Source organism: Lolium perenne, chromosome 7 (genome assembly GCF_019359855.2).
Source record: "Lolium perenne isolate Kyuss_39 chromosome 7, Kyuss_2.0, whole genome shotgun sequence".
Classification (NCBI taxonomy): domain Eukaryota; kingdom Viridiplantae; phylum Streptophyta; class Magnoliopsida; order Poales; family Poaceae; genus Lolium; species Lolium perenne.
In genome coordinates, this window is record NC_067250.2 from 293,132,301 (window position 1) to 293,158,533 (window position 26,233).

Sequence of the window (26,233 nt, forward strand, 5' to 3'; positions counted from 1 at the left end):
TTGGAGTTACAAGCATCTACTTGGCCAGAGCATCTACTAGTAACGGAGAGCATGCAAGATCATAAACAACACATAAGCATAACTTTGATAATCAACATAACAAGTATTCTCTATTCATCGGATCCCAACAAACGCAACATATAGAATTACATATAGATGATCTTGATCATGATAGGCAGCTCACAAGATCCGACAATGATAGCACAATGGGGAGAAGACAACCATCTAGCTACTGCTATGGACCCATAGTCCAGGGGTAGACTACTCACACATCACACCGGAGGCGACCATGGCGGCGTAGAGTCCTCCGGGGGATGATTCCCCTCTCCGGCAGGGTGCCGGAGGCGATCTCCTGGATCCCCCGAGATGGGATCGGCGGCGGCGTCTCTGGAAGGTTTTCCGTATCGTGGTTCTCGGTAATGGGGGTTTCGTCACGGAGGCTATTTGTAGGCGGAAGGGCAGGTCAAGAGGCGGCACGGGGGCCCCACACCACAGGGCTGCGCGGCCAAGGGGGGGGCCGCGCCGCCCTAGGGTGTGGCCCCCTCGTCGCCCCTCTTCGTCTCTCCTTCGGACTTCTGGAAGCTTCGTGGAAAAATAGGCCCCTGGGCTTTGATTTCGTCCAATTCCGAGAATATTTCCTTACTAGGATTTCTGAAACCAAAAACAGCAGAAACAAAGAATCGGCACTTCGGCATCTTGTTAATAGGTTAGTTCCAGAAAATGCACGAATATGACATAAAGTGTGCATAAAACATGTAGATAACATCAATAATGTGGCATGGAACATAAGAAATTATCGATACGTCGGAGACGTATCAGCATCCCCAAGCTTAGTTCTGCTCGTCCCGAGCAGGTAAAACGATAACACAGATAATTTCTGGAGTGACATGCCATCATAATCTTGATCATACTATTTGTAAAGCATATGTAGTGAATGCAGCGATCAAAACAATGTGTATGACATGAGTAAACAAGTGAATCATATAGCAAAGACTTTTCATGAATAGCACTTCAAGACAAGCATCAATAAGTCTTGCATAAGAGTTAACTCATAAAGCAATAATTCAAAGTAAAGGTATTGAAGCAACTCAAAAGAAGATTAAGTTTCAGCGGTTGCTTTCAACTTGTAACATGTATATCTCATGGATATTGTCAACATAGAGTAATATAATAAGTGCAATAAGCAAGTATGTAAGAATCAATGCACAGTTCACACAAGTGTTTGCTTCTTGAGGTGGAGAGAAATAGGTGAACTGACTCAACATTGAAAGTAAAAGAATGGTCCTCATAGAGGAAAAGCATCGATTGCTATATTTGTGCTAGAGCTTTGATTTTGAAAACATGAAACAATTTTGTCAACGGTAGTAATAAAGCATATGCATCATGTAAATTATATCTTATAAGTTGCAAGCCTCATGCATAGTATACTAATAGTGTCCGCACCTTGTCCTAATTAGCTTGGACTACCTGGATTATCACCGCAATACATATGCTTTAACCAAGTATCACAAAGGGGTACCTTTATGCCGCCTGTACAAAGGTCTAAGGAGAAAGCTCGCATTTGGATTTCTCGCTTTTGATTATTCTCAACTTAGACATCCATACCGGGACAACATAGACAACAGATAATGGACTCCTCTTTTAATGCTTTAAGCATTCAACAACAATTAATTCTTTTCTCATTAGAGATTTGAGGATATTTGTCCAAAACTGAAACTTCCACCATGGATCATGGCTTTAGTTAGCGGCCCAATGTTCTTCTCTCACAATATGCATGCTCAAACCATTCAACTCAGTGTAGATCGCCCTTACTTCAGACAAGACGAACATGCATAGCAACTCACATGAAATTCAACAATGAGTTGATGGCGTTCCCCAGTAAACATGGTTATCGCACAACAAGCAACTTAATAAGAGATAAAGTGCATAATTACATATTCAATACCACAATAGTTTTTAAGCTATTTGTCCCATGAGCTATATATTGCAAAGGTGAATGATGGAGTTTTAAAGGTAGCACTCAAGCAATTTACTTTGGAATGGCTGGAAAATACCATGTAGTAGGTAGGTATGGTGGACACAAATGGCATAGTGGTTGGCTCAAGTATTTTGGATGCATGAGAAGTATTCCCTCTCGATACAATGGTTTAGGCTAGCAAGGCTTATTTGAAACAAACACAAGGATGAACCGGTGCAGCAAAACTCACATAAAAGACATATTGAAAACATTATAAGACTCTACACCGTCTTCCTTGTTGTTCAAACTCAATACTAGAAATTATCTAGACCTTAGAGAAACCAAATATGCAAACCAAATTTTAGCATGCTCTATGTATTTATTCATTAATGGGTGCAAAGCATATGATGGAAGAGCTTAAACATGAGCACAACAATTGCCAAGTATCACATTACCCAAGACATTAATAGCAATTACTACATGTATCATTTTCCAATTCCAACCATATAACAATTTAACGAAGGAGAAACTTCGCCATGAATACTATGAGTAGAAACCAAGGACATACTTGTCCATATGCTACAGCGGAGCGTGTATCTCTCCCACAAAGTGAATGCTAGGATCCATTTTATTCAAACAAAACAAAAACAAAAACAAACCGACGCTCCAAGAAAAAGCACATAAGATGTGATGGAATAAAAATATAGTTTCAGGGGAGGAACCTGATAATGTTGTCGATGAAGAAGGGGATGCCTTGGGCATCCCCAAGCTTAGACGCTTGAGTCTTCTTGATATATGCAGGGGTGAACCACCGGGTGCATCCCCAAGCTTAGAGCTTTCACTCTCCTTGATCATGTTGCATCATACTCCTCTCTTGATCCTTGAAAACTTCCTCCACACCAAACTCGAAACAACTCATTAGAGGGTTAGTGCACAATATAAATTGACATATTCAGAGGTGACACAATCATTCTTAACACTTCTGGACATTGCATAATGCTACTGGACATTAGTGGATCAAAGAAATTCATCCAACATAGCGAAAGAGGCAATGCGAAATAAAAGGCAGAATCTGTCAAAACAGAACAGTTCGTATTGACGAATTTTAAAATGGCACCAGACTTGCTCAAATGAAAATGCTCAAATTGAATGAAAGTTGCGTACATATCTGAGGATCACGCACGTAAATTGGCATATTTTTCTGAGCTACCTACAGGGAGGTTTTGCCCAGATTCGTGACAGCAAAGAAATCTGGAACTGTGCAGTAATCCAAATCTAGTACTTACTTTTCTATCAACGGCTTAACTTGGCACAACAAAACACAAAACTAAGATAAGGAGAGGTTGCTACAGTAGTAAACAACTTCCAAGACACAAAATAAAAACAAAGTACTGTAGGTAAAAACATGGGTTGTCTCCCATAAGCGCTTTTCTTTAACGCCTTTCAGCTAGGCGCAGAAAGTGTGTATCAAGTATTATCAAGAGATGAAGTGTCAACATCATAATTTGTTCTCATAATAGAATCAAAAGGTACCTTCATTCTCTTTCTAGGGAAGTGTTCCATACCTTTCTTGAGAGGAAATTGATATTTTATATTACCTTCCCTCATATCAATAATAGCACCAACAGTTCGAAGAAAAGGTCTTCCCAATATAATGGGACAAGATGCATTGCATTCAATATCCAAGACAACGAAATCAACGGGAACAAGATTATTGTTAACGGTAATGCGAACATTATCAACTTTACCCAAAGGTTTCTTTGTAGAATGATCAGCAAGATTAACATCCAAATAACAATTTTTCAGCGGTGGCAAGTCAAGCATATTATAAATTTTCTTAGGCATAACAGAAATACTTGCACCAAGATCACATAAAGCATTACAATCAAAATCTTTAATCTTCATCTTAATGATGGGCTCCCAACCATCCTCTAGCTTTTTAGGAATAGAGGCTTCGCGCTCTAATTTCTCTTCTCTAGCTTTTATGAGAGCATTTGTAATATGATGCGTGAAAGCCAAATTTATAGCACTAGCATTAGGACTTTTAGCAAGTTTTTGCAAGAACTTTATAACTTCAGAGATGTGGCAATCATCAAAATTCAAACCATCATAATCTAAAGCAATGGGATCATCATCCACAATGTTGGAAAAAATTTCAGCAGCTTTATCACAGGCAATTTCAGCAGTTTTAGCAGTTTCAGGCAGTTTTTCGCGCTTTGCATTAGAAGTGGAAACATTGCTAACACCAATTCTTTTATTAGTATTAGTAGGAGGTGCAGCAACATGTGTAGCATTAGCATTACTAGTGGTGGTAATAGTCCAAACTTTAGCTATATTCTTCTCTTTAGCTAGTTTTTCATTTTCTTCTCTATCCCACCTAGCACGCAGTTCAGCCATTAATCTTATATTCTCATTAATTCTAACTTGAATGGCATTTGCTGTAGTAGCAATCTTATTATGATGATTCTCATTAGGCAAAACTTTTGATTTCAAAAGATCAACATCAGCAGCAAGACTATCGACTTTAGAAGCAAGTATATCAATTTTCCCAAGCTTTTCTTCAACAGATTTGTTAAAAGCAGTTTGTGTACTAATAAATTCTTTAAGCATGGCTTCAAGTCCAGGGGGTGAATTCCTATTATTGTTGTAAGAATTTCCATAAGAATTACCATAGCCGTTGCCATTATTATAAGGATATGGCCTATAGTTGTTACTAGAATTGTTCCGGTAAGCATTGTTGTTGAAATTATTATTTTTAATGAAGTTTATATCAACATGTTCTTCTTGTGCAACCAATGAAGCTAATGGAACATTATTAGGATCAATATTAGTCCTATCATTCACAAGCATAGACATAATAGCATCAATCTTATCACTCAAGGAGGAGGTTTCTTCGACAGAATTTACCTTCTTACCTTGTGGAGCTCTTTCCGTGTGCCATTCAGAGTAATTGATCATCATATTATCAAGAAGCTTTGTTGCTTCACCAAGAGTGATGGACATAAAGGTACCTCCAGCAGCTGAATCCAATAAATTCCGTGAAGAAAAATTTAGTCCTGCATAGAAGGTTTGGATGATCATCCAAGTAGTCAGTCCATGGGTTGGACAATTTTTAACCAGAGATTTCATTCTTTCCCAAGCTTGAGCAACATGTTCAGTATCTAATTGTTTAAAATTCATTATGCTACTCCTCAAAGATATAATTTTAGCAGGGGGATAATATCTACCAATAAAAGCATCCTTGCATTTAGTCCATGAATCAATACTATTCTTAGGCAGAGATAGCAACCAATCTTTAGCTCTTCCTCTTAATGAGAAAGGGAACAATTTTAGTTTAATAATATCACCATCTACATCTTTATATTTTTGCATTTCACATAGTTCAACAAAATTATTAAGATGGGCAGCAGCATCATCAGAACTAATTCCAGAAAATTGATCTTTCATGACAAGATTCATTAAAGCAGGTTTAATTTCAAAGAATTCTGCTGTAGTAGCAGGTGGAGCAATAGGTGTGCATAAGAAATCATTATTATTTGTGGTTGTGAAGTCACACAACTTAGTATTTTCAGCGTTGGCCATTTTAGCAACAGTAAATAAAGCAAACTAGATAAAGTAAATGCAAGTAAACTAATTTTTTTGTGTTTTTGATATAGCAAACAAGATAGCAAATAAAGTAAAACTAGCAACTAATTTTTTGTATTTTGATTTAGTGCAGCAAACAAAGTAGTAAATAAAATAAAGCAAGACAAAAACAAAGTAAAGAGATTGAGAAGTGGAGACTCCCCTTGCAGCGTGTCTTGATCTCCCCGGCAACGGCGCCAGAAAAAGAGCTTGATGGCGTGTATTTCACACGTTCGTTGGGCAACCCCAAGAGGAAGGTATGATGCGCACAGCAGCAAGTTTTCCCTCATAAAGAAACCAAGGTTTATCGAACCAGGAGGAGCCAAGAAGCACGTTGAAGGTTGATGGCGGCGAGATGTAGTGCGGCGCAACACCAGGGATTCCGGCGCCAACGTGGAACCTGCACAACACAACCAAAGTACTTTGCCCCAACGAAACAGTGAGGTTGTCAATCTCACCGGCTTGCTGTAACAAAGGATTAACCGTATTATGTGGAAGATGATTGTTTGCAGAAAACAGTAGAACAAGTATTGCGAGATTGTATTTCAGTAAAGAGAATTGGACCGGGGTCCACAGTTCACTAGAGGTGTCTCTCCCATAAGACAAACAGCATGTTGGGTGAACAAATTACAGCTTGGGCAATTGACAAATAAAGAGAGCATGACAATGCACATACATATCATGATGAGTATAGTGAGATTTAATTGGGCATTACGACAAAGTACATAGACCGCCATCCAACTGCATCTATGCCTAAAAAGTCCACCTTCAGGTTATCATCCGAACCCCCTCCAGTATTAAGTTGCAAGCAACAGACAATTGCATTAAGTATGGTGCGTAATGTAATCAACAACTACATCCTTAGACATAGCATCAATGTTTTATCCCTAGTGGCAACAACACAACACAACCTTAGAACTTTCACATCGTCCTGTGTCAATGCAGCATGAACCCACTATCGAGCATAAGTACTCCCTCTTGGAGTTACAAGCATCTACTTGGCCAGAGCATCTACTAGTAACGGAGAGCATGCAAGATCATAAACAACACATAAGCATAACTTTGATAATCAACATAACAAGTATTCTCTATTCATCGGATCCCAACAAACGCAACATATAGAATTACATATAGATGATCTTGATCATGATAGGCAGCTCACAAGATCCGACAATGATAGCACAATGGGGAGAAGACAACCATCTAGCTACTGCTATGGACCCATAGTCCAGGGGTAGACTACTCACACATCACACCGGAGGCGACCATGGCGGCGTAGAGTCCTCCGGGGGATGATTCCCCTCTCCGGCAGGGTGCCGGAGGCGATCTCCTGGATCCCCCGAGATGGGATCGGCGGCGGCGGCGTCTCTGGAAGGTTTTCCGTATCGTGGTTCTCGGTACTGGGGGTTTCGTCACGGAGGCTATTTGTAGGCGGAAGGGCAGGTCAAGAGGCGGCACGGGGGCCCCACACCACAGGGCCGCGCGGCCAAGGGGGGGGCCGCGCCGCCCTAGGGTGTGGCCCCCTCGTCGCCCCTCTTCGTCTCTCCTTCGGACTTCTGGAAGCTTCGTGGAAAAATAGGCCCCTGGGCTTTGATTTCGTCCAATTCCGAGAATATTTCCTTACTAGGATTTCTGAAACCAAAAACAGCAGAAAACAAAGAATCGGCACTTCGGCATCTTGTTAATAGGTTAGTTCCAGAAAATGCACGAATATGACATAAAGTGTGCATAAAACATGTAGATAACATCAATAATGTGGCATGGAACATAAGAAATTATCGATACGTCGGAGACGTATCAGTGACCTGATAAGTTGTCGATGAAGAAGGGGATGCCTTGGGCATCCCCAAGCTTAGACGCTTGAGTCTTCTTGAAATATGCAGGGATGAACCACGGGGGCATCCCCAAGCTTAGACTTTTCACTCTTCTTGATCATAGTATATCATCCTCCTCTCTTGACCCTTGAAAACTTCCTCCACACCAAACTCGAAACAAACTCATTAGAGGGTTAGTGCATAATCAAAAATTCACATGTTCAGAGGTAACACAATCATTCTTAACACTTCTGGACATTGCCCAAAGCTACTGAAAGTTAATGGAACAAAGAAATCCATCAAACATAGCAAAACAGGCAATGCGAAATAAAAGGCAGAATCTGTCAAAACAGAACAGTCCGTAAAGACGAATTTTTTAGAGGCACTGGACTTGCTCAGATGAAAATGCTCAAATTGAATGAAAGTTGCGTACATATCTGTGGATCACGCACATAAATTGGCAGATTTTTCTGAGTTACCTACAGAGAATTCTACTCAAATTCGTGACAGCAAGAAATCTGTTTCTGTGCAGCAATCCAAATCTAGTATCAACCCTATTATCAAAGAATTTACTTGGCACAACAATGCAATAAAATAAAGATAAGGAGAGGTTGCTACAGTAGTAACAACTTCCAAGACACAACAAAATAGTAGCAAAATAAAGACATGGATTATCTCCCAAGAAGTGCTTTCTTTATAGCCATTAAGATGGGCTCAGTGATTTTAATGATGCTCGCGCAAGAAATAAGAGTTGAAGCAAAAGAGAGCATCAAGAAGCAAATTCAAAACACATTTAAGCCTAACCCACTTCCTATGAAAAGGAATCTTGTAAATAAACAAATTCATGAAGCATAATGCAACAAGCATAGAAAGATAAAACAAGTGTAACTTCAAGATTTTCAGCAAAAAGAGAGGTGTTTTAGTAACACGAAAATTTCTACAACCATATTTTCCTCTCTCATAAAGATTTTCAGTAGCATCATGAACAAACTCAACAATATAACTATCACATGAAACATTCTTATCATGAGTGATATGCATAAAATTATTACTCTCCACATAAGCATAATCAATTTTATTAGTTGTAGTGGGAGCAAATTCAACAAAGTAGCTATCATTATTATTCTCATCAAGTGTAGGAGGCGTAGTATAATCATAATAAAATTTACTCTCCATAGTAGGCGGCACCAAAAGACCACTATCATTATAATCATCATAAATAGGAGGCAAAGTATCATCAAAGAAAATTTTCTCCTCAATGCTTGGGGGACTAAAAATGTCATGCTCATCAAAACCAGCTTCCCCAAGCTTAGAATTTTTCATATCATTAGCAACAATGGTGTTCAAAGCGTTCATACTAATATCATTGCTACTAGCATGCAAATAAGATTCCATAGGTTTTTTAATTTTCGCATCAAACAATCCATGTCTTAACTCAGGAAATAGAATAAAAAGCTCATTGTTATTTTCCATTATGCCTAACTAGTGAACAAGAAACAAAAAGATGCAATTGCAGGATCTAAAGAAAATAGCTTCGAGCACTCACACACCGGCAACAATGTTAGGAAATAGCTTAGTAGTCGGAGGATGTGAATACCTTTTACCTTACCTCCCCGGCAACGGCGCCAGAAAATAGCTTGTTGCCGTGGGAGGCAATTCTCTGTGGTGTAACTTTCCTTCAGATCCCCGGCAACGGCGCCATAAAATAGTTTGATATCTACGCACGCTTCTATTCCTGTAGATAGTGTTGGGCCTCCAAGAGCAGAGGTTTGTAGAACAGCAGCAAGTTTCCCTTAAGTGAATCACCCAAGGTTTATCGAACTCAGGGAGGTAGAGGTCAAAGATATCCCTCTCAAGCAACCCTGCAATCACGATACAAGAAGTCTCTTGTGTCCCCAACACACCCAATACACTTGTCAGATGTATAGGTGCACTAGTTCGGCGAAGAGATAGTGAAATACAAGTGGTATGAATGAATATGAGCAGTAGTAACGGCGCCAGAAAATAGTTTGCTGGCGTGCAGTTGATGGTAGTAATATTGCAGGAAGTAAAGATGCAGTAAAACAGTAAATAAGCGATGATTGCAGTATTTGGAAACAAGGCCTAGGGATCATACTTTCACTAGTGGACACTCTCAACATTGATCACATAATAAAACCACTCTACACTCTCTTGTTGGATGACAAACACCATTAATTGTGTAGGGCTACAAGAGCACCTCAATGCTGGAGTTAACAAGCTCCACAACATTTGATGTTCATATTTAAATAACCTTAGAGTGCATGATAGACTAACGCAATTATACCGAGTACTAACATAGCATGCACACCGTCACCGACAGACTATGAAAGGAGGAATAGATCACATCAATACTATCATAGTAATAGTTAACTCCATAATCTACAAGAGATTACAATCATAAACTACGCCAAGAACTACATGATGCACACACCGTCACCTTTACATCATGAAGGAGGAATAGACTATTTTAATAACATCACTAGAGTAGCACATATATTAATAGTGATACAAAGCTCGTCATATGAATCTCAATCATGTAAGGCAGCTCATGAGATCATTGTATTGAAGTACATGGAAGAGAGATTAACCACATAGCTACCGGTACAGCCCTTAGCCTTGAGGGAGAACTACTCCCTCCTCATGGGAGACAGCAACGGTGATGAAGATGGCGGTGGTGTCGATGGAGATGCCTTTCGGGGGCACTTCCCCGTCCCGGCGGCGTGCCGAAACAGAGACTTCTGTCCCCCAGATCTTGGCTTCGCGATGGCGGCGGCTCTGGAAGGTTTCTCGTACCGTGGCTTATCCTCCTAGGGTTTTCGCGACGGAGTCCTTAAGTAGGCGGAAGGGCAGCCTCAGAGGGGCCCTAGTGGGTCCACACACTAGGGGGCGCGCCCCACCCCTTGGCCGCGCCGCCCTGGCGTGTGGGGCCCCCTGGCTCCCCTCTGGTCTCTCTCCGGTGTTCTGGAAGCTTCGTGGAATTATAAGATACTGGGCGTTGATTTCGTCCAATTCCGAGAATATTTCCTTACTAGGATTTCTGAAACCAAAAACAGCAGAAAATAGGAACTGGCACTTCGGCATCTCGTTAATAGGTTAGTTCCGGAAAACGCATCAAAACGATATAAAGTATGAACAAAACATGTAGGTATTGTCATGAAACAAGCATGAAACATAAGAAATTATAGATACGTTTGAGACGTATCAGTCCGCCAGCGCCTCCTCGTGCCACGCTGCTGCCGCCGCGGTCTCGTCAGCTGCGGGGGCAGGGGCGTAGAACGCCGCTACATCCGTCGCATGTGCCGCTTCACGCTGCTGGCAAGCCTGCTGCTCGAGCGCCTCCCGTCGCTGCTGACGATGTCCACGCCAGAGCTGCATCCCTCGCCGCCGCTCTTCCCGGGCGGCGGCCTCGGTGTCGAGCTGCGAATCCGATGGTGGAGGTGGAGGAGACGGCGGTGGAGGGAACTGGCCATCGCCGGGGCGGTTCGTCATTGCGCACTGGTGGTGGAGGAGACGGCGGTGGAGCGACGAGGGCTGTCCTTGTGGCGGAGAAAGGGGTGCCGGCGGCTGTGGTGGCTGCCATTGAGCCGGGAGGACCTTTTATAGACGCCGGCTGTCGGGAAGAAAGGGCGGGAAGAGGCGGGAAGAAAGTGCGGGAATGGGTGGTGGCGTGCGAACGTCGGCGACGCGTGGAGGCTGCGCAGCACTGACGAGACATCTCGCCTGCCCCTCCGTTGCCATTAAGGCAAAGATGTCGTCGTGTGTCACTGCGCGCGAATAACTTCCGCCGCGAGGTAGGCGACGATTAGATCCAAACTTGAATGAGTTGCTGACGGGTCAGGCCCGCGCCTCCTCGCCTCTCATTTTGTTGTGTCCGGCGTGCCCGATGCATCCCTTGTGGGACGGGGATGGGCTCGGGGCGCCGGACACCGTATCAGACCACGCTGGACAAAAAAACGACTTTGGGGAAACGCGATTGTAAACTGGAGATGCTCTAAGAGCTCACTGGACCGCACAGCACATACATGCAACAAAAAAGGAAAAAAGAAGAAGATAGAAACAGCAGAAACCCCCGAGCTGGCAACAAACTAAACTTCACTGATAAAATGCAAAAAAAAAAAAAAAAAAAAAAAAAAAAAACTAGATCCAGATATAAGACTACAAACAAGTACAGTAGATCAAGAACACATCAGCAACGGGATATGCAGACACAACAGAATTTGAAACTAAGTTCAGGGTTCATCACGGTTCAATTCATAGCTACTGCACCACGGCAGATGTTTGTAGACAAATATGATATCACACTAGACAACAAAACGGCAGGAAAAGAAGATAATCGACCACTCGACCAGAACAACTGACATCCCCAGTGGAGGACACCGAAGACCCCACAGTTGAGAACCCTTAGAGATTGAATCAGCTCCTTACTGGCCACCACGGAGGCGGAGCACCAAGTGAAGGGTGGACTCCTTCTGGATGTTGTAGTCCGCAAGGGTGCGGCCATCCTCCAGCTGCTTGCCAGCAAAGATCAGACGCTGCTGGTCTGGGGGGATGCCCTCCTTGTCCTGGATCTTCGCCTTGACGTTGTCAATGGTGTCCGAAGACTCCACCTCAAGTGTGATGGTCTTGCCGGTGAGGGTCTTGACGAAGATCTGCATACCACCACGCAGGCGGAGCACCAGGTGGAGGGTGGACTCCTTCTGGATGTTGTAGTCAGCAAGGGTGCGGCCATCCTCGAGCTGCTTGCCAGCGAAGATGAGGCGCTGCTGGTCCGGAGGGATACCCTCCTTGTCCTGAATCTTCGCCTTCACGTTGTCGATGGTGTCCGAGGACTCCACCTCAAGTGTGATGGTCTTGCCAGTGAGAGTCTTCACGAAGATTTGCATGCCACCGCGGAGCCTCAGCACCAGGTGGAGGGTGGACTCCTTCTGGATGTTGTAGTCAGCCAGTGTGCGGCCGTCCTCGAGCTGCTTGCCAGCGAAGATGAGGCGCTGCTGGTCTGGAGGGATGCCCTCCTTGTCCTGGATCTTCGCCTTCACGTTGTCGATGGTGTCCGAGGACTCCACCTCGAGGGTGATGGTCTTGCCGGTGAGGGTCTTCACAAAGATCTGCATCTGTAAATACGAAGTAGAGCACAGTTACAGCACGGCAAACGGATATCTTCAGAAATACAGGAACTAATACGCCAATCCAATAGAGAAATCGTAAGTACAAATCAACTAACACATAAATGTAAAGATGAACAAGCCACTCGTGTAACCATGTTGATCCAACCTCTAGCAGTTGTATGCTAAAGTACACAAGAAGGTTAGATGAATTCGCAGTAGTATCATTCAACTCACATGACTTCCAGAATGGAGTCAGATACAGAGCTACTGATTCTACAAGCTACTATAAGCTGAGCATCAGTAAATTCTAGGCCTATTAAGGCACAGTAAACGAATATCTTCAGAACAGAACCACTATGCCACGATCCAATAGAGAGTCGTGACTACAAACCATGAAACCAACAAACATATATCAATATAAAGATGAACAAGCCACTCGTGTAGCCATGCTGTTCTAACTTCTAGCAATTCTATGCGGAAGTACACAACAAGCTTAGATGAATCAGCAGTAATATCATCCAATTCACATGACTTCCAGAATAGAGTCGATGCATAACTACAGATCCTACAAGCAACTACAAGTTGCCCATCAGGCTTACAGCTTCACATATCAGGCATGTAGGGAACTTAATTACAACCTGAGCGCTACAAGAAAAAACAGGAAACTACCGGAATACTGCGAATATTTACCACAAACAGAGCAGAATATTTCCCATCTACACCTTAACAGATGAACATTTTTCAGAGTTGATCGATGCACAGCTACAGATCCTACAGACCAGTATGAGGTGCAAAGACAAAGAAAGAAAATTACTGCTAGTCAGGCCTACTTGCAATATACCAGACAACCTGAGCGCTACAGAATCAGAAATCCACAAGAACGCTAGGAATTTTAGCTCCAACCGAGCCGAATCAGCCAGCCAGCTACACCTAGATATTACGGAGCGAACCCAACATCAATCGCGCCTCAAATCGGCGGATCTACTCAGTAACACAGGCATAATCGAGCGGAAGTTCATGACGACCCCCACCGAGGCACCGCCCGCGGATCTACTCCAAACGACAACGCAACCGAGCGTAACCAGCAATAATCGATCAACGATACTTCTACCAACGACCGCAGAACACGAACAGCAGAAGGAGGGATCGGGAACTCCTGTACCTTGAGCCTTGGCTTCGATCGGGTCGAAGATTTTTCTTGGGTGAGAGGGGAGATTTGTGTGGAGAGGAAACGCGGAGAGGTGGGAATTTATAGGCGGCTGCGGGTCCGGTGGGAGAGCGTGGGGAAGAAGAGTCCCGCAAGCCTACGGCACCGGTGACGACGACGACGGGTACGGAAAAGGAGAGGATATTGCACCTAGCACCGTATTTTGGGGCATATTTTGCAAGGAACCACAACCATAATTTGTCTTTGCACATAACACCATATTTTGGTGTAACCGTTGCACAAAATACTAAGTAGGATCGTTACCTCATTTGATACATAATTAGTCACATAAGCCCACTACGTGGACTCCGGCATGGACCCTGATTAGGACCTGCCGCATAACTCTTTCTACTGTTCGACCCCATCGCCACCATCTCGGTCTCCGACCATCGTCGTCGCCTCCCTCCTCTGGAATGGATCCACTTTTCATTCTCAATACTAGGGCCCACCCCTGGTCCAGGGGCAAAATGGTCGAGGGGGAGGTAGGTTCTCTGGTGCAGGCGACGACGGTGGTGGCAACGCATGCTGCGACGCCTAGATGGCCGCCTCGAGGCCAATCCATCGGGCGCGCTCCTCGGGGGTCCGTGGCGGGGCGTAGGGAAGGTGTACCCTGAACACTCGTCTTTCGTTCGCACGTACTCCTCCTCCTCCTTCACGGGCAGCGGTGCAGCGGTTGGTATGGCTCATAGGCCTCGTTGCCGACATCATCTCGTCGAGGCCCTCGAGGTGCGCCTCGATCATCTACCGCTGAGCGTCGTGCTTGGCCTCAAACCACCGGCTCCACATCGGGGAGTCGAAGGTGTACACCGGATCCCGCTGCAGATCCAGCGGGAGGTGGGCTTGGCTGCGGAGGATCTCCGGGCGGCACCCGGAGCCACACAACAGGATGGCCGACACCGGCACCCGCTGACATAGGCATCCCCAATGGGCCTGCCGAAGAAGGTACCCGGGGTTTACTGAAGGCCCACGACCCGAAGTTTTACGTAGTTTGGGAAGATAGAGTTGTATTAGGAATATCAAACTTGTATATATCGCGGGTTGGTTTACGAAACCCTCCCGGACTCTGTAACTTGTACATCATGAAACCCTCGGCTCTGCCTCCTATATAAAGGGGAGTCGAGGGACAAAGAGAGGATCGATTCATTGTTTTCCAGTAACCCTAGTTTTCATAGCAGTCGAGTACTTTTTCGGCTGAAACCTTCGAGATCTACTTGCCCGCTACTTCCAACTAAACCCTAGTCTACAACCCGTAGGCATTGATAAGTTAATACCTTATCAATTGGCGCCGTCTATGGGAATTAGAGGCGACAAGGTTCTGATCTCGATGGCACGTTCGACATCATCAACATCTTCGGTAGCAAGCAACGCGATGGATCGAGGTAAACAGATCGAAACCGCTCTAGTCGATTTTGTTCCTCACCCACCCTCCCGTATGGATGCATATGCGTATCTGGAGGAGCCCATGGACATGGCATTTGGAAAGTTCCACTTCCACGTTGGGAAGGAAGGATCTCATCGTGTCGCAAGATCGGATTCGGCGAGATCGGATGCAGCTGGTTCTGGTTCATCGGGATCGATTTCATCGTTCGAGTCTGGCGATGAAGAGATTTCGTCGGCAATCTCCACCAAGCTTGCATCAAGCGGTGAACTCATCAAGATCTTCAGCAACATATCTGTCGAGTCGTTTGCGGACTCAAATATAAGCAGTGATTCCGACAGCGTCGACGCTTTCGATTTCATCGACAGATCCACTATTGTTGGAGAGGTCTTCACCGATCTATATGATGGTGTCACCAATCCCGACAAAGATCACAGTTCGAAATATCATCAAATATATGCAATAGGGGATACAAGTCGCACACAGGAGGAAACGTCAGAAAAATTCGACGACGCAGGGAATCCATATGTCGACCCCGCGGATCTTACGCGAGGTTTGGGGACCAAATTTATTGGACCTGAAACACGGGAGATGGTGCAATTCCCGCAAGCAGTGTGGGACAGAGTCGCAAGAGCCATTGATGGCACAGAGCCAATGACTGTAACGGCGACAGCTCAAGAGTTACAGGCATATCAATATAAACTCGCCCGTACTAGGCGGGAGCTTGAAAAACAGAAAATTGAGTTGGATAAAAGGCAAGCCGCGGCTTCCGCGTCAAGCATGCGAAGGGCGGAGTTAAGTCAGCAATCAGGGACTTCCGAAGATAATCACAGAGCAGCTCGAAACAGAGCAAGATCTCGGCTGCAGAATATACCTGAGGCTGAGAGGGAGAACTTGATCCAAAACCTCGACATGTCTTTCATGTCGATCGACACGAGAGGGAACATTATTCCAAAAACCCCAGAAACAGGATATATGGCGACACAGGCCTTCATACTGGCAAACAGGCCACCTGCAGGAGATCCACGAGAGGCATTGTATAACATGGCATTGGCAGGAGTAGGAGTCATGGGAACTGCGTTCGCAAGTACGAGCACACCTCCCGAAGGTGCCGCAAGACAAAATAGTCCACGACCTACAGGGGCAGTCCAACAACCCCCAAGAACGTCGGCTAGAGATACATTGGTGCAAACACGGGTTGACAGAGCGTGACAGGAAAGGAGAGAACGTCGGCAGTCACCTGAAGTAGATGACGAAGATCTATGTGGACTCCCCTGTTTCACTCGACGAGTCCGCAAAACGCGAGTACCGTCAGATTTCAAGTTGCCTGATAGCTATAAGAAATTCGACGGATTGCAAGATCCCGAGGATTGGCTAGTTGATTACCTGGAGACAGTAAAATTGACGGGTGGAACTAAGGCGACAGCTATGCAAAGTATTCAGGTGCATCTAAGTGGCGCAGCTCGATCATGGATCAAGAAGTTACCACCTGGATCTATTGACAGCTGGGAAACCTTCGAGGACCTGTTTGTAAAGAATTTATTGTCCACGTGCAAGAAACCCGCGTCAATAGAGGAGTTGAGAGCCTGTCGACAGAAGTATGACGAGTCGATGAGAGCGTACATACAGAGGTGGAACATTATCAAAAACTCGGCAGAAAATGTATCTGACGAGAGAGCGATAGATGCTTTTGTCGCTGGGATCCGAAGAAAGGACTTCATCGAGGACCTCGGAAGGACTAATTGATACGTCCCAAACGTATCTATAATTTCTTATGTTCCATGCTACTTTTATGATGATACTCACATGTTATATACACATTATATGTCATATTTATGCATTTTCCGGCACTAACCTATTGACGAGATGCCGAAGAGCCAGTTGCTGTTTTCTGCTGTTTTTGGTTTCAGAAATCCTAGTAAGGAAATATTCTCGGAATTGGACGAAATCAACGCCCAGGGGCCTATTTTTCCACGAAGCTTCCAGAAGACCGAAAGGGAAACGAAGTGGGGCCACGAGGTGGCCACACAACAGGGCGGCGCGGCCCAAGCCCTGGCCGCGCTGGCCTACTGTGTGGGCCCCTCGTGACGCCCCTTGACCTACCCTTCCGCCTACATATAGTCTTCGTCGCGAAACCCCCAGTACCGAGAGCCACAATACGGAAAACCTTCCAGAGACGCCGCCGCCAATCCCATCTTGGGGGATTCAGGAGATCGCCTCCAGCACCCTGCCGGAGAGGGGAATCATCTCCCGGGGGTCTCTTCATCGCCATGATCGCCTCCGGATCGATGCGTGAGTAGTCCACCCCTGGACTATGGGTCCATAGCAGTAGCTAGATGATTGTCTTCTCCTCATTATGCTATCATGTTAGATCTTGTGAGCTGCCTATCATGATCAAGATCGTCTATTTGTAATGCTACATGTTGTGTTTGTTGGGATCCGATGAATATTGAATACTATGTCAAGTTGATTATCAATCTATCATATATGTTGTTTATGTTCTTGCATGCTCTCCGTTGCTAGTAGAGGCTCTGGCCAAGTTGATACTTGTGACTCCAAGAGGGAGTATTTATGCTCGATAGTGGGTTCATGCCTCCATTAAATCTGGGATAGTGACAGAAAGTTCTAAGGTTGTGGATGTGCTGTTGCCACTAGGGATAAAACATCAATGCTTTGTCTAAGGATATTTGTGTTGATTACATTACGCACCATACTTAATGCAATTGTCTGTTGCTTGCAACTTAATACCGGAAGGGGTTCGGATGATAACCTGAAAGTGGACTTTTTAGGCATAGATGCATGCTGGATAGCGGTCTATGTACTTTGTCGTAATGCCCTGATTAAATCTCATAGTACTCATCATGATATTTGTATGTGCATTGTTATGCCTTCTTTATTTGTCAATTGCCCAACTGTAATTTGTTCACCCAACATCTATTTATCTTATGGGAGAGACACCACTAGTGAACTGTGGACCCCGGTCCTATTCTTTACATCTGAAATACAATCTACTGCAATTGTTCTTTACTGTTCTTCGCAAACAAACATCATCATCCACACTATACATCTAATCCTTTGTTTACAGCAAGCCGGTGAGATTGACAACCTCACTGTTACGTTGGGGCAAAGTACTGTGATTGTGTTGTGCAGGTTCCACGTTGGCGTCGGAATCCCTGGTGTTGCGCCGCACTACACTCCGCCACCAACAACCTTCAACGTGCTTCTTGGCTCCTACTATTTCGATAAACCTTGATTTCTTTCTGAGGGAAAACTTACTGCTGTGCACATCACACCTTCCTCTTGGGGTTCCCAACGGACGTGTGTCTCACACGCATCAAGATTGTTTTCTGGCGCCGCTGCCGGGGAGATCAAGACACGCTGCAAGGGGAGTCTCCCACTTTCAATCTCTTTACTTTGTTTTTGTCTTGCTTTATTTTATTTACTACTTTGTTTGCTGCACTAAAACAAAAACACAAAAAAATTAGTTGCTAGTTTTACTTTATTTACTGTCTCGTTCTCTATATTAAAAACACAAAAAAAATTAGTTACTTGCATTTACTTTATCTAGTTTGCTTTATTTACTGTTGCTAAAATGAATACTCCTGAAAACACTAAGTTGTGTGACTTCACAAACACTAATAATAATGATTTCTTATGCACACCTATTGCTCCACCTGCTACTACAGCAGAATTCTTTGAAATTAAACCTGCTTTACTGAATCTTGTTATGAGAGAGCAATTTTCTGGTGTTAGTTCTGATGATGCTGCTGCCCATCTTAATAATTTTGTTGAACTATGTGAGATGCAAAAGTATAAGGATGTAGATGGTGATATTATAAAATTGAAATTGTTTCCTTTCTCCTTAAGAGGAAGAGCTAAAGATTGGTTGCTATCTTTGCCTAAGAATAGTATTGATTCATGGACTAAATGTAAAGATGCTTTTATTGGTAGATATTTTCCTCCCGCTAAAATTATATCTTTGAGAAGTAGCATAATGAATTTTAAGCAATTAGATAATGAACATGTTGCTCAAGCATGGGAGAGAATGAAATCTTTGGTAAAGAATTGCCCAACCCATGGACTAACTACTTGGATGATCATCCAAACCTTCTATGCAGGATTGAATTTTTCTTTACGGAACCTATTGGATTCAGCTGCTGGAGGTACCTTTATGTCCATTACTTTGGGGGCGGAAACAAAGCTTCTTGATAATATGATGATAAATTACTCTGAATGGCACACGGAAAGAGCTCCACAAGGTAAGAAGGTAAATTCTGTTGAAGAAACCTCCTCCTTGAGTGATAAGATTGATGTGATTATGTCTATGCTTGTGAATGGTAGATCTAATGTTGATCCTAATAATGTTCCTTTAGCTTCATTGGTTGCTCAAGAAGAAAATGTTGATGTAAACTTCATTAAAAATAATAATTTCAACAACAATGCTTATAGGAATAATTCTGGTAACAACTATAGGCCATATCCTGCTGCTAATGGTAATGGTTATGGTAATTCTTATGGGAATTCTTGCAACAATAAAAGGAGTGTACCCCCTGGTCTTGAAGCCATGCTTAAAGAATTTATTAGTACACAAACTGCTTTTAACAAATCTGTTGAAGAAAAGCTTGATAAAATTGATATTCTTGCTTCTAAGGTTGATAGACTTGCCTCTGATGTTGATCTTTTAAAATTGAAAGTTATGCCTAATAAGGATAATGAAAATAATATTGTCACTACAGCAAATGCCATCCAAGTTAGAATTAATGAGAATATAAGATTGATGGTTGAATTGCATGCTAGGTGGGAAAGAGAAGAAAACGAAAAACTTGCTAAAGAGAATAATGTAGCTAAAGTTTGGATTATTACCACCACTAGTAATGATAATGATTCACATGTTGCTACACCTCCTACTATCAATTGTAAAATAATTGGTGTTGGCAATGTTTCTACTCCTAGTGCAAAGCGCGCAAAATTACCTGAAACTGCTAAAACTGCTGAAACTGATAAAACTGCTGAAATTTTTCAAAACGTTGGGGACAATGATTCCATTGCTGTAGGTCATAATGATTTAGACTTTGATGATTGTCACATCTCTGAAGTTATAAAGTTCTTACAAAAACTTGCTAAAAGTCCCAATGCTAGTGTTATAAATTTGGCCTTTACAAAACATATTACAAATGCTCTCATAAAAGCTAGAGAAGATAAACAAAAACTTGAAACTTCTATTCCTAGGAAGTTAGAAGATGGTTGGGAGCCCATTATTAAGATGAGGGTCAATGATTTTGATTGTAATGCTTTATGTGATCTTGGTGCAAGTATTTCTGTTATGCCCAAGAAAATCTATGATATGCTTGACTTGCCACCATTGAAAAATTGTTATTTGGATGTTAATCTCGCTGATAATGCTATAAAGAAACCTTTGGGGAGGATTGATAATGTTCGCATTATGGTTAACAATAACCTTGTCCCCGTTGATTTTGTTGTCTTGGATATTGAATGCAATGCATCTTGTCCCATTATATTGGGAAGACCTTTTCTTCGAACTGTTGGTGCTACCATTGATATGAAGGAAGGTAATATTAAATATCAATTTCCTCTCAAGAAAGGTATGGAACACTTCCCTAGAAAGAAAATGAAGTTACCTTATGATTCTATTATTAGAACAAATTATGATGTCGATGCTTCATCTCTTGATAATACTTGATTCACACTTTCTGTGCCTAGCTGAAAGGCGTTAAAGAAAAGCGCTTATGGGAGACAACCCATTATTTTACTTCTGCACTTTGTTTTATATTTGAGTCTTGGAAGTTGTTACTACTGTAGCAACCTCTCCTTATCTTTATTTTATTGCATTGTTGTGCCAAGTAAAGTCTTTGATAGTAAAGTCAATACTAGATTTGGATTACTGCGCAGAAACAGATTTCTTGCTGTCACAAATTTGGGCAGGGTTCTCTGTAGGTAACTCAGAAAAATCTGCAAATTTACGTGCGTGATCCTCAGATATGTAAAATTGACGGGTTCTCCCGAGGATTGGCTAGTTGATTACCTGGAGACAGTAAAATTGACGGGTGGAACTAAGGCGACAGCTATGCAAAGTATTCAGGTGCATCTAAATGGCGCAGCTCGATCATGGATCAAGAAGTTACCACCTGGATCTATTGACAGCTGGGAAACCTTCGAGGACCTGTTTGTAAAGAATTTATTGTCCACGTGCAAGAAACCCGCGTCAATAGAGGAGTTGAGAGCCTGTCGACAGAAGTATGACGATTCGATGAGAGCGTACATACAGAGGTGGAACATTATCAAAAACTCGGCAGAAAATGTATCTGACGAGAGAGCGATAGATGCTTTTGTCGCTGGGATCCGAAGAAAGGACTTCATCGAGGACCTCGGAAGGACTAATTGATACGTCCCAAACGTATCTATAATTTCTTATGTTCCATGCTACTTTTATGATGACACTCACATGTTTTATACACATTATATGTCATATTTATGCATTTTCCAGCACTAACCTATTGACGAGATGCCGAAGAGCCAGTTGTTGTTTTCTGCTGTTTTTGGTTTCAGAAATCCTAGTAAGGAAATATTCTCGGAATTGGACGAAATCAAGGCCCAGGTGCCTATTTTTCCACGAAGCTTCCAGAAGACCGAAAGGGAAACGAAGTGGGGCCACGAGGTGGCCACGCAACAAGGCGGCGCGGCCCAAGCCCTTGCCACGCCGGCCTACTGTGTGGGCCCCTCGTGACGCCCCTTGACCTGCCCTTCCGCCTACATATAGTCTTCGTCGCGAAACCCCCAGTACCGAGAGCCACGATACGGAAAACCTTCCAGAGACGCCGCCGCCGCCAATCCCATCTCGGGGGATTCAGGAGATCGCCTCCGGCACCCTGCCGGAGAGGGGAATCATCTCCCGGAGGTCTCTTCATCGCCATGATCCCCTCCGGATCGATGCGTGAGTAGTCCACCCCTGGACTATGGGTCCATAGCAGTAGCTAGATGGTTGTCTTCTCCTCATTGTGCTATCATGTTAGATCTTGTGAGCTTCCTATCATGATCAGGATCGTCTATTTGTAATGCTACATGTTGTGTTTGTTGGGATCCGATGAATATTGAATACTATGTCAAGTTGATTATCAATCTATCATATATGTTGTTTATGTTCTTGCATGCTCTCCGTTGCTAGTAGAGGCTCTGGCCAAGTTGATACTTGTGACTCCAAGAGGGAGTATTTATGCTCGATAGTGGGTTCATGCCTCCATTAAATCTGGGACAGTGACAGAAAGTTCTAAGGTTGTGGATGTGCTGTTGCCACTAGGGATAAAACATCGATGCTTTGTCTAAGGATATTTGTGTTGATTACATTACGCACCATACTTAATGCAATTGTCTGTTGCTTGCAACTTAATACCGGAAGGGGTTCAGATGATAACCTGAAAGTGGACTTTTTAGGCATAGATGCATGCTGGATAGCGGTCTATGTACTTTGTCGTAATGCCCTGATTAAATCTCATAGTACTCATCATGATATTTGTATGTGCATTGTTATGCCTTCTTTATTTGTCAATTGCCCAACTGTAATTTGTTCACCCAACATCTATTTATCTTATGGGAGAGACACCACTAGTGAACTGTGGACCCCGGTCCTATTCTTTACATCTGAAATACAATCTACTGCAATTGTTCTTTACTGTTCTTCGCAAACAAACATCATCATCCACACTATACATCTAATCCTTTGTTTACAGCAAGCCGGTGAGATTGACAACCTCACTGTTACGTTGGGGCAAAGTACTGTGATTATGTTGTGCAGGTTCCACGTTGGCGTCGGAATCCCTAGTGTTGCGCCGCACTACACTCCGCCATCAACAACCTTCAACGTGCTTCTTGGCTCCTACTGGTTCGATAAACCTTGGTTTCTTTCTAAGGGAAAACTTACTGCTGTGCACATCACACCTTCCTCTTGGGGTTCCCAATGGACGTGTGTCTCACGCGCATCACTAATCCAAAGACAATAGCGGCACTCATGGAGATAGCTAATCGGTGGGCAGATGGAGAGGATGTTGTCAACAACAAGCGACATAGGTCGCCAGAGGAGGATCGCAACAGGAACTTCCAAAATAGACGACGTTTCCCTCGTCAATATTCAGATCACAACGGTCCCGGCCAAATATCGGCCGGCTTCCGCGGAAATAGTGAAGGAAACAATCGAGATGATTATCAAAAGAGCGGCGAACAGCGGGATGGTCCCTTCCAAAATAGGCAAAATAATGGTCCAAGGTTCCAGAGGCAGTACATATCTCCCGAAGATATGATGAACGGGCCATGCCAAATGCATTTTTATCTCGACAACAATGGAAAGAGGCAGTCAGGACACTTGCAGAAAGATTGCCGAACTTTTCAGGTGTTAAACAGAATTGCAGGGCATGCCAACGCACATGCAGCAAACAGATATCCTCAGGGACCAAGGAGCGAGGTTCACCTTCCGCCTCCTCCCGCAATCACGGACAAAAATCGACATCAGCTCAGAATAGCGACAGCACCACATCCACCGCCATACATCGACACCCACGCCAACGGCGCGGTCTCGATGATTCAGAAGGCTAGGCCATCCAACAGAGCTCAGAAAGTAATTTCGCGACAAGTTTTCATGGCAGAGAAGATGCCTCCACCAACAATAGAGTATTTAAATTGGTCCGGACAGGACATCGGCTTCACCATAGCAGATCACCCGCAGCAAGTTCCTCGACCAGGACAGTCAACATTAATCTTACCTGCAGTTATTGCGGGATTCGACGTGTCAAGAGTATTTATAGATGGCGGCAACAGTCTTAACCTCATGTACGCAGATACACTGAGGAAGATGAATATATCCTTGGTGAATTTAAAACCAACGGATACGCGTTTCCATGGTATCACACCAGACAAGCCAAGTTATCCATTGGGGAGGATCCATCTCGACGTTCAGTTCGGAATCCGAGAGAATTATAGGATCGAGAGGCTGGAGTTTGAGGTCGTGGATTTTCCATCACAGTACCACGCTTTATTGGCGACCCGCGTATGCGAGATTCATGGTAGTACCCCACTACACGTACTTATTGTGGAGGTTACCTGGACCCAAGGGACCAATCACGGTGAAGGGAAGTTTTGCGCTAGCAGATAAGTGTGACAAGGATTTCCATCGACTGTCGGAAACTTTCGGGATGCAAGCGGAGTATATGGTGTCAAAGCTGACAACAGATTACGACGTGCTGCCAGACGTCGGGAGGCCGCTCAAGGAACCAACCTTCGATACTACCAAGAATTCGAAGGAAGTACAGATACACCCGACAGATCCCAAAAAGACGACAGCTATCACCACCAACATGGACCTCGCATAGGAAAGCACGCTCATCGAGTTCCTCCGTGAGCGCTGGGAAATCTTCGCATGGTGTCCAGCTGACATGCCAGGAGTACCCAGGGAACTTGCCGAGCACCCCTTAAACTTGGATCCATTGGCTAGGCCAATCAGACAACCCTTGCGGCGTTTTTCGGAACCAAACCGCAAAGCTATGCTGTCAGAAATCAATCGACTCATAGAAGCTGGGTTCATTAAAGAGATACACACAAAAGCCACCTGGGTAGCAAATCCAGTGCTGGCCCCGAAGAAAAACACAGAGGTCCTTCGCATGTGCGTCGACTTCACGTGTCTAAATAAACATTGTCCAAAGGATCACTTTCCCCTCCCGAGGATCGATCAAATCATCGATTCCACGGCAGGTTGTGAACGTCTTTCCTTCCTGGACGCATATTCTGGTTACAACCAAATTCGGCTGAAGGAAGAGGATGAAGTCAAAACAGCTTTTATCACCCCTTATGGCGTGTTTTGCTATAGAACAATGCCTTTCGGGTTGAAAAATGCGGGAGCAACATATCAGCGGATGATGCAGAAGTGCTTAGCCACGCAGATTGGCAAAAATGTCCAAGTCTATATTGACGATGTCGTCATAACAACAAAGGAAGGATCAACATTGATCTATGATCTCAGAGAAACTTTCGACAACCTCGACAAGTTTTGTCTCAAGCTAAACCCGACAAAGTGCTCTTTCGGCGTCCCGGCAGGAGAAATTCTCGGTTTCCTTGTGTCAGCAAGAGGGATCGAGGCTAATCCGGAGAAAATACAGGCTATCGTAACAATGCGGAAACCAACAAAGTTAAAGGAGATACAACAGCTAACTGGTCGAGTCGCAGCTTTGAGCAGATTCGTTGCCAGGCTGGGAGAAAAGGCGTTGCCATTTTACGCCTTGAGCAAGCAAGGAGAAAAGTTCGAGTGGAACGAGGAAGCGGACAGAGCCTTCGAGGATCTCAAGCGCACAATATCGACACCCCCGATACTGGTGGCACCCAAAGAGAAGGAGCCTCTCCTGTTATACATTGTGGCCACACCTCAGGTGGTCAGCACGGCACTTGTGGTTGAGCGAGAGGACGAAGGGAAACTACATGGAGTACAAAGGTCGGTATACTTCATCAACGAAGTTTTATCGCCTTCAAAACAGAGGTACCCGCATTATCAGAAGCTAGCATACGGAGTATTTACAACAGCAAGAAAGTTACGACACTATTTCTCGGCACATCCGATAGTAGTGGTCAATGAGGCACCACTATCAAATATACTGAATAACCCAGAAGCTACGGGTCATGTCTCCCTTTGGGGATGTTATCACCAGATTTTAGCCAAATCAGAAGATGGGTCGTAATTGAGATGGGCTTGGAAGATATGCACATGAAGTGTTTATGAAGCGGCCTTGTGCGAGAAGTTGGGCTAGATTGCCCGTGTATCTGTACATTATGGTAGATTACGTTTTAGTTTGGAATTAAGAGATAGAGTTTGGTTCGTACATAGCTAAGTTTATTCCAAAGATAGAAAGTCCACGGACTATAAATATGTACCTAGGGTTATTGAGAAAGGAGGACGATCACGTTCACAACAAACACAATCTAGGCGCATCGCCACCCCTTGTTTCGAGGGCTTCTCCTGGGTAAGCATCATGCTGCCTAGATCGCATCTTGCGATCTAGGCAGTATCGGTTTATTCGTTGTATGGTGTTGCTCGTACTGAAGCCTTGTTGATGGCGAGTAACACCGTTTATC

At 44.0% G+C, this 26,233-nt stretch overlaps 2 protein-coding genes across 2 annotated transcripts in view; both read right to left on the minus strand.

Moving 5' to 3' along the window:
* The window catches only part of LOC127312230 (polyubiquitin), a 237,718-nt gene that overhangs the window by 77,324 nt on the left and 134,161 nt on the right, over positions 1-26,233 (minus strand). The gene's annotated exons all lie outside the window — the stretch shown is intronic.
* LOC127322788 (polyubiquitin 11) overlaps positions 11,652-26,233 on the minus strand; it is a 148,760-nt gene continuing 134,178 nt past the window's right edge. The window contains exon 2 of the mRNA XM_071823469.1: positions 11,652-12,527. Within this exon, the coding sequence (XP_071679570.1) occupies positions 11,838-12,527 (690 nt within the window). The 3' untranslated portion in view covers positions 11,652-11,837. The remainder of the gene's footprint in view (positions 12,528-26,233) is intronic.